The sequence below is a fragment of the Aulonocara sp. 'chitande type north' Nkhata Bay genome, linkage group LG19 (assembly GCF_057382095.1).
Source record: "Aulonocara sp. 'chitande type north' Nkhata Bay isolate Kocher_YH1m ecotype deep benthic linkage group LG19, A_spYH_male_GT1.1, whole genome shotgun sequence".
Classification (NCBI taxonomy): domain Eukaryota; kingdom Metazoa; phylum Chordata; class Actinopteri; order Cichliformes; family Cichlidae; genus Aulonocara; species Aulonocara sp. 'chitande type north' Nkhata Bay.
In genome coordinates, this window is record NC_141362.1 from 30,325,426 (window position 1) to 30,334,286 (window position 8,861).

Below are 8,861 nucleotides of genomic sequence, written 5' to 3' on the forward strand. Positions count from 1 at the left end.
TTATCCAATTTTGGTGAGCTGCTGTGAATTGTAGCCTTAGTTCGCTGTTCCTAGCTAACAGGAGTAGCACCCACTGTGATCTTCTGCTGCTGTTTCCCATCTGCTTCAAGGTTTGCAAATGTGCATTCATCTTGGTTGTGACAAGTGGTTCAGCGGTTCTTATCATCTAAAAGGAGTAAGACCATTCTCCTCTGACCTCTGACATCAACAAGGCTCAGGGAATGGCCGCTCACTGGATATTTTTTCCTTTGTCAGACCATTTTCTGTAAACCGTAGAGATGATTGTGCTAACCAAACTTCCCAGCAACAGTTGCTGACTCAGCACTCCACCCTTTTTCCCAATGTGGCCATTTCTGGATAGAAAGAGCCAACATGGCACCAGCCAAAGTGCTAAATGGTTGATGGCCAAGTCCATCTTTTATATACAGTCTATAACATTAAATATATGGGTCTGCGGGGACTGAATTTGGAGGCAACTCAAAAGACCATTAGTGACAGTTGGTTTGATCACCCATGGAGGTTGCCATTTCAGAATATACCCTTTGTCATATTTCTGGACTACCAATTGTAAAAGACATCAGAAATTCAATTGCTGATGTTGATCAATCGTGTGTAAATAGGATGTAGTACACCCAAGTTGTACTGTTCACCAGCTACACACGATCCCAAATAAATCCACTATCCTGTTTGAGAAACTACAGTACCCATCTGTTTTCTAGTCACACTATAGGTTTGACTGTTTAGATTATCTCTCGCTACATCTTTCACAGGAATGAGCCTGATCCATAGACAGGCAGAAAAGGGAATTCAAAGACTACTTCTTAGTAGGAGTAGCTGTTCAGCAGCTGCTGACAGATAGCTCATTCTCATGCTTGTGATGGCTGCTTGGCAGACTTGTGCTGCAGTCTCCCAGAGAGCCATCGGAGCAAATCTTATTAGCCCGAGCTCACATGCACAGTCACTGTCAACACCTCTCCACTGTAGGATTTACGATGAGTGAGTGATTGAGCAATGCAACGTTTTTCTCCTTCATCAAAAACGCACATATATACAACCATCACCTTACAGTTGCCATGACAACAATGAATACCCCCCCCCCCCTCTTTTTTTGTTCCAAAACACATTGCAGACTTTCTAAAAATATGTATGTTGTCTTTTCTCGCAGACTTTTTTTCCCCCAGATGACAGCCTTCAGAGCAAAAAGCTACAAGGTCAGTCTGTAGCAGTAGAGGAACAAAAAAAAACATGAAGGAAATAAACATATAGTCAATGTGAGTTTATTGAAATTTGTTGCAATCCATTACCAGGGGATGAGAGAGAGCATGAAGTTCAGTTTTGGTTTTTATATTGCAAGAGCAAGAGGCCAACACAAATCCAGCAGACTCTTGCAGAGAGGGTAAGGATATTGTTGGCAGTGCAGACAGACGGGTAAGTTCCAAGTCAGATGCTCCACCATCAGCCGAGCAGACAGCGACTTTCACAGTGACACAACAGAAAAAAGAGAAATGAGCTGATATGTGTGTAACTCATCATAACCTTCCTGCCTGCCCCCACTCATCTGATCACTCTGGCTTTAGATGATATTCAAGTAGAAACGCATCCAAAATCTGCACAGTTCTGCTCGTTTTTGAAGGAAAGCATAAAGGAAAATAAAGATAAAGTGATCCAAATTGTGAAGAACACAATGGATACTGTGAATTTCTGAAAACATACTTGAGGTGACATTGTGCAGTTGCATGAGTAAGTGGGCTGAAGTCGCCCTCGTCTCGGAAGCCAGGGGGGCGATGAGCCATTCGACGCTTGGATCTTATGTAACACTGAGAGATGGGCTGTCAGTGGGAAGCAAATCAGGCATTGTGTGACTGATTTCAAAACCTGACCGCTGTGTTGCGATCGTAATCAGTCCGTGACAACACATTTAAGACAAGGAGGAAAACACACTGACTTCAATAAGCAGTAAAATACCCACAGATCACTTTATTTAGCCTCAAGTAAGCACATGACATATTTAAAGTTTAAGATGGAATCCAGTTTACAAAGAGTGTGCGCTTGTATTAACTGTAATAATAATTTTTGGTTGAAGGATAACTAGGTGAAGTCATCGCTGTTGCGTAGCAGCTGATAATGATGAGGTAGACAGCGAGACAGCCAATATATACACATCTGGATGTTAAAAAGACGCCAGCTGTGCCAGCTGAAAATACTTACTGTCGGGTAATTAAAAACACGGAGAACAACAACCTGCATAGGGCTGCGTACTGAGACTAAGAAAAGAAAGACAATAGACACAGCACCTACACAACCAGGATACAAACATTATACCTGCAGCCTGGAAAGTACAGACTAAACACATAATATTAATAAAAAAGCCCTGTTCTTATACTCTTCTATAATAACTACACATCTTTTTTAATATAGCGGTTATATATCTGCTATTCTTTGAACTGAAACCTGATTAAAAGTAACAGATTTGCCACATTGTTTTCTTGTATTGGGTTCATTATCCGAAATCTACACAGTACAATGTATCTGAAGGTCATATTGTAGATGACAAGAAAAAAATCAATGCTCTTTCACTGCACATACAATTCAGAATATAAAAATAAACTTTGTAAATATAAACTGAAGCGAGGAAAAACACATATCAGCAGCTTGGATTTACAGTTGTGTGGTGTTATTATCTTATACTTGGCACACTGTTGCTAAGTTACTTGGCTATAGATGTAAATAACTGATGATACATACAGCGTTATGGCAGCATAAATACTACACACATACATACAGTCAAGCACAGTTTCTCTGTATCATCTGTTTTGTGTCAATAATTTAAATGTAAAATTGTCATCACTTAAGTTGGTTTGGTTTCTGAAGTCAAAACAAATATTTATTTCCAGCTTCACTTCCTCACAGAACCTCTTAAGTTGGAGAAAAACAGGCCACTGATCCCTGTCACCTGTAAAGCTGAGGTAATAGTACCCACATCATCGCAGTTAATAAGCATTGATAAGTTAAGCAACTACGATACACCATTACTACTTTACACTAAGATTAACTGGAAACTGATAGCCAAGGAACAAAGATGTTACAAGTCCTCCAAGATGCCATTTTACTTTCAGTCTCTTAAAGTCATATAACAGTCTTTTAGTTAAAGTTTAGTTTAACAGTCATCAGAAGCTTACTGAAATACTCACACCCTCGACTGAGGAGCGCATCGCACGCCACGTCGGGGAAGGTGCACTTGGACGCCTTAACAGTCGTGGATAACTAAAGAAAGCTATCAGAGAGAGTAAAACAGTTCTTGTCAAGAATCTATTGAATAAAATGTTAAAAAACTGTTTTTTCTTCATCCTAGCAGCTTAAAAGTTAAACGACAAAGTCACTCAAAAGACATGAAATGTAATATCGATTTTAAAAAAACACACAGTTTTGATATTCTTCTGAAAAATCACATTGCATTGTCCCACATGTTCTGTTAAGTATCACTGTGTTCCAGTTAGATAAAGAGCTGCCCTTGCTGGCCACAGTAACCATCACAGTTTGAGCAGTGTGTGATGTCTAATCATAATAACAGCTTCACAAGTGTGCAACTCTTTTAAGATACACCACAAACACCACTACAGTCACTGTTATCATTTGAGTAAATATATCAAAGCCATTATATACAAAATAAAACCCTTCCACAGTTTCCCGAGTGTTTCTTCTCAGTGTGAGGCATTCAGATTACAGTCCGCTTACACTCTGAAACTGTACAAACAGCACTGCCTGGTAGCTAAACATCCACAGCAAAGAAAACACGCTCTGTGACTCGCTGGTCCGACTGAAAAATGTGTAACTATATCACACGTTCGCTACGCTATGCGACCCCACTCACAGAGCAAATGTACAGCAGCTGAAGCCACAATGCTGCAAGTTACACAACCTTATTCCATGGCAACCAACTTGATGATTTGACAACTACTGGCGCCTCAGTCGGCCTTGTCTTCGCCATTTTCGGCATACCCTCGGCTCATCATTGCTACCACAATGCTGTACATGTTGAGCCAGGCTTGACGCAGCGGTGCCGTGTAGGCCGGGCCCAGACTGCACTGCAGCATGTAGAGAAGGGACTCACCCACCGCCTGCAAAACACACAGGAAAAAAAAAAAGAGAAGAAGAAAGTGTTCACGGCTCATTCGCTCGTGAAATTGCTTTGGCAGAGTTGTGCGATAAGATGTTGGTCCTACGGCAAATGACTGCGTTCTGACTCCCACTGCCTGATGCTTCTTCCCGAGGTTGAGCAGAAAGTCCTCCAAGGAGTGAAGGTCATCCAGGTGGCTGACGGCCGCGTCGATCACAAGCATCACCTGAGGCCACGGCCACAAGAGAAACAGAGAGCCATCGCAACTGTCCACAAACGAAACTTTAACGTGTCTGTGTACTTGTGGTGGTTAATGCGGTGAACAGAGCTCACCTTGGTGACATGTTCCAGAAACTCGGGGCTGGCGAGGCGGTCCTGTGTGGAATCGCAGTTTGTACCGTAGTGGAAAAGATTGAGGAGCGCAGGGTCCAGCTCAAACAGTCTAACACAGACAAATACAACGCTGTTCTATAGGTGTGCACACATGGTGTAGCCTCAAATATTCACAGAGGGATAAAAATCAGTCTACAAAGCAAACATCTACACATATCCCCTGTCTGATTTAGCAGCAGCTGTCTCAGAGTAAATTGCAGGATTATTGCAGTCTGTCGCCAAGCAACAAGTCAAGCCTCCGGTCCGTGGTTCATGTGGAAAGTGTGCAGGAAAGGATATACACCTGTGCTACATTTATTTACACTGCTGCTATTAGGTAACAACAATACACAATCCTATCACTTATGCTTTGAGTGCTTTTATATTTGATCTTTTCTTCCAGCGCAAAGAATTAAACAACAGCCTCCTTTTATGTCGTGCTGATCATGATAGAAAATTACCTGGAGAACATGACGACACCATGAGGAACTTTGTTCTTGCCCAGGCTCTCCCAGCTGTCTCGTATCAGCTCCTTGTCTTTCGTCGACAGCTCCTCCATGCTACCTCAGGCTGCAATAACAAGACAAGTTCTTCAACTCCTCTAAACGATCAGTTGGAGGACGGCCATAGCATCCGAGGGAACGCACAGACAAAACTTCTGCCAATCCACCTGCAAAACAAAGTTGAGCATCAGGTGAGCAATTTGCTAACATAGTGTAAGGGTGGGGACACTGGTGCAGGAGAGACGCTCAGCTCAGCACAGCTCGAGACACACAGTCATACTGTACCTTTTTGAGGTCAGTCTTCTCTCTGAACTCCTTCTGGTGCTTCTGTGCTGTGGGGTCTGTCTTTTTCTGTGTGTGTGTGTCTGTGAGTGTTTATGTGTGCAGGCAGAAGCCTTGCCTGACACTCTGGTGCACTTGTTCCTCTCTTTCCCCAGCTCACGGTGCAGTCAGGAAGACAAGTTGTGCCACAATCTTATCTGTCACACAGGCTTCTATCTCTCTCTCTCCCCTTCCTGTTTGCCTCTTGATATGCTCTCTCTCCAGCTCAGGGGATATTATTCATGCCGCTGAAGGAGAAAAAGAGGGATATCTCTCTGCTGCTCCAGATAAGCTGCAGCGAGACACAGCTCCTCCTGCAGGTGAACCGAGGACTGAGACATGCAGAGATGCTGCTTGCACGCATAACATGCACTGCATTTAACCCAAAAAAAATTAGCCACTGGATTTTTAAGTTGTAATCAAGTGAAAATAAGCAAGAAAACAGCAACAGCAAAAATGCTGTGCAGTGCAATTGCTGGGTAAAGCAGGTAAAATCCATTTAAGGCCCACATTATCTATTTTCGGATGTGTCCCCAACTGCCTAAATTTTGCAGCACATGCATTTGAAAAATGAAATGTGTGGGAATTTTAATACTGCACAGCGGCTAGAGTAATAAGAGACCTGCACACACCACTTCGGTGAAATTATATTGTTCATCTGCTGAGCAGAGCCACTCCTTAAACAGCGCGATCATAACATTCAGCGGCCAAGCGTGCAGCCTCTCATTAATTTAAATGGGATGTGTTTCTTTCTTTCTCAGCCTCCACACATATCTGAGGCTGCAGTTTGTTTAAATAGATGTCACAGCTGCCTGCTCCATCGCGTTTCACCGATGCAGGTTCCCGCTCAGACATTATCTAACAGGTTGAAAGCAATTTGTTTTGCTTTGAGCTTTGCATCGGGGAATCAGAGGTGCGCAGCTTTCTCCTAAATGGACTACAGTGGCAGAGTGAGGAGGGATACATGGTTCCCATGACAACCTGACAGGATGTAGCCCTTGAAGCTTGATCCTGTGATATTTGAGCTTTCAAAGAAGCGACTGTCTGATTATTATTTATTACATATTATGTGACAACATTTTGGATTTTTCTCCTTCTCTGTATTTGTGAGGGATGGCTGAGCGGCAGAGGCACAAACAACAGGCTTGCCGACAGCTCCACAGGCTGGTCTCTTATTATTCCCCATTTTTTCTTCACAGCAGTGGATTTTTGCGCCATATTTATAGTGCAGACTGATCAGTCAAACTGAAGATAAAAACATTTAATAGAAAACAAAATGAAAAATAGCCCCACCTTAAAGATGATGATCCAAAACTAAATCAAACCGCTGAGAAACAATTTTGCGCTGGGCTCTTGCGCCTATATAGGTAGTAGAGATGGACCGATCCGATATTACGTATCGGTCCGATACTGACCTAAATTACTGGATCGGATATCGGAGAAAAATAAAAAATGTAATCCGATCCATTAAATATCACGAAAGCACCTCACAAAACTTGCAACACGCCGTAACTCACCTCAGAACGTTAGCACGTCGGAGCAGTGTGCATCACGTGATAGAGCGGCTGTGGCATGCGGGACCTGTGGTGGTCTGGATAGCATTTGGAGCTTTGCTAGCAACCCGGCATTTCATCTCCGACAAAGTTATCCCGAGAGAAGTAAAGCAAGTGTGTAAGTCCATCTCTGAATGTTTGTAAAGCATTCCTGCGTTAAGCTTAACGAGCGACTGCCTCTTCTTGCTGCTACTTCAATCATGAAACTGCTTAACGATCAGCTGATCGGCTTTTCTGTCGCGAGTCCGTCTCTCTGGTTTGTTTTTGGCCCACTTTGCACCAGAAAGAGGAAACCAGCGGCTGAACAACAGAAGCACGTTTAAGCTTGATAAGCTGTTGTTAGAATGTATTTAATATTACTTTCTACTCCAGGATCTTTTTCTACGTAGCTGACGCTGGTAACTGTGCAGGGGCGGATCTAGCAAAGTTTAGCCAGGGGGGCCGATAGGGCATGAACAGGGAAAAGGGGGCACAAAGACAGACTTTTCTTTCTTATTCTCATTTAAAATGTCGAGCTTTTAATAAATAATTATCTGACACCCAAAGTTTTAATTTGATGCAAAATGAATAGAAGTCGATTACTGTATATAGTGACTATTAAGTCTAATATATATACCCTAGTAAGCTATAGTACTTTTTCCTTTGGGAAGGTACCATCTGTACAGTCTGCAATTCTGTTGAAGAAAGATGTTGAATCTATTTAATATTTCTTGAAAAATAATTGATTTCTGTGCATTTTTTTCACACTGCATCAAATTAAGGTTGATTACGTCGATTAAGCATCATGAGGTGGAGCGTGAGGGGTGGTTCCCCATTTTTTATTTATTTATTTTTGTTGTTGCTGGGAGTTGGAACCCTATTAGTTAGGTTGCTTAATATTTATGCTAAGTACTCTTTCAAATACCAGAATAGGGAGGATGGTGTAGGTTTAAGTTTATTAGATTGATCAGTATTGCTGAACTATGAAATAATTTTTTTTGCATACAGGTATAACAGAATAGCTTTAGTGTAGTTGTTGTTTTAAACTTGAGTATGAACTTATACAAAATGCGGCAAGATATTTAAAAAACAGTTTTGTTGATTAAAAAACACTATATCGGATTCATATCGGTATCGGCAGATAACCAAATTTATGATATCGGTATCGGACATAAAAAAGTGGTATCGTGCCATCTCTAATAGGTAGTCGCTCCTCCCACTTAAGGAAATAACAATTAAACACTAATTAACTGTTACATTAATTTATACAAGTGCTCAATCTAGCATTTAAAGAAATGTTAATAAGTTAGTAGTGGGAAAATAAATAAAGATGTATTTAGAAAATGTACCTGTTCATTAATTGCGTTAAATCAATGCATCCATCAAACATCACACAAGACTCCCCTTCTTTCACACTGGCCCAGGAACTTGACCATATAAGGAGTCCAAAAGGGCCTGGACTTGTTTGGCAGTTTGTGGGTCTGAGTTAGATAGAGGTTAGAAAGCAAATTAATCAGACGGAAATCTTGAAAACTTATCAAGATTCCATGGCTAATGTGGAGGCAACGCTGCTAAGAAAAAAGCACCATGTAGTATTTTAGAGGTCACGAGCCTCGTCGCCATGGTATATCTTTACTGCAATTATGCAAATATATTTAAATCTGAAGACAGCCAGCTGAATATTACTACAGCTCACTGTAGTAATATTCAGCTGGCTGCATGCAGTTCGTGCAGCATAAATATGCACGCTAGATGCATAGACTATGTTAACTCCTATCTAAGTGTTATGTTTTAAACCATGCTTAGTGATACCACTTAATGAATTTTAATATTTTCTAATGTGAATTTACTACACTGACTCCAAAGCACGGCACAACAGCCAACAAAACCATAAGGGCGTGCACTGATCTCCATTGATTATGCTTGTAAAAATATTCAAACGCTCCCATGTGGTTGGTAAGTAAAAATGTCTCGATGTCTCGAATTCCTGGCAGTCAGCTGTCAAAGCACAAGATA

The 8,861-nt window shown here is 41.6% G+C and overlaps 1 protein-coding gene across 3 annotated transcripts; it reads right to left on the reverse strand.

Moving 5' to 3' along the window:
* Window positions 1–1,354: 1,354 nt before the first annotated feature.
* On the reverse strand, window positions 1,355–6,701 carry ngb (neuroglobin). Of its 3 annotated transcripts, none has more exons than XM_086275578.1 (5): window positions 6,607–6,701; window positions 4,951–5,159; window positions 4,451–4,559; window positions 4,224–4,343; window positions 1,355–4,118 (listed from the first exon to the last, which is right to left on the reverse strand). In XM_086275578.1, the coding sequence occupies exons 2-5, from the start codon at window positions 5,046–5,048 to the stop codon at window positions 3,966–3,968; spliced, it is 480 nt and encodes a 159-aa protein (XP_086131704.1). In that variant the 5' UTR covers window positions 5,049–5,159; window positions 6,607–6,701; the 3' UTR covers window positions 1,355–3,965. The 3 variants fall into 3 exon arrangements, with proteins under 3 accessions (XP_086131704.1, XP_086131705.1, XP_086131703.1); XM_086275579.1 differs by lacking the exon at window positions 6,607–6,701 and adding an exon at window positions 5,278–5,985 and having other exon boundaries at window positions 4,951–5,059; XM_086275577.1 differs by lacking the exon at window positions 6,607–6,701 and adding an exon at window positions 5,278–5,985.
* Window positions 6,702–8,861: the final 2,160 nt, after the last annotated feature.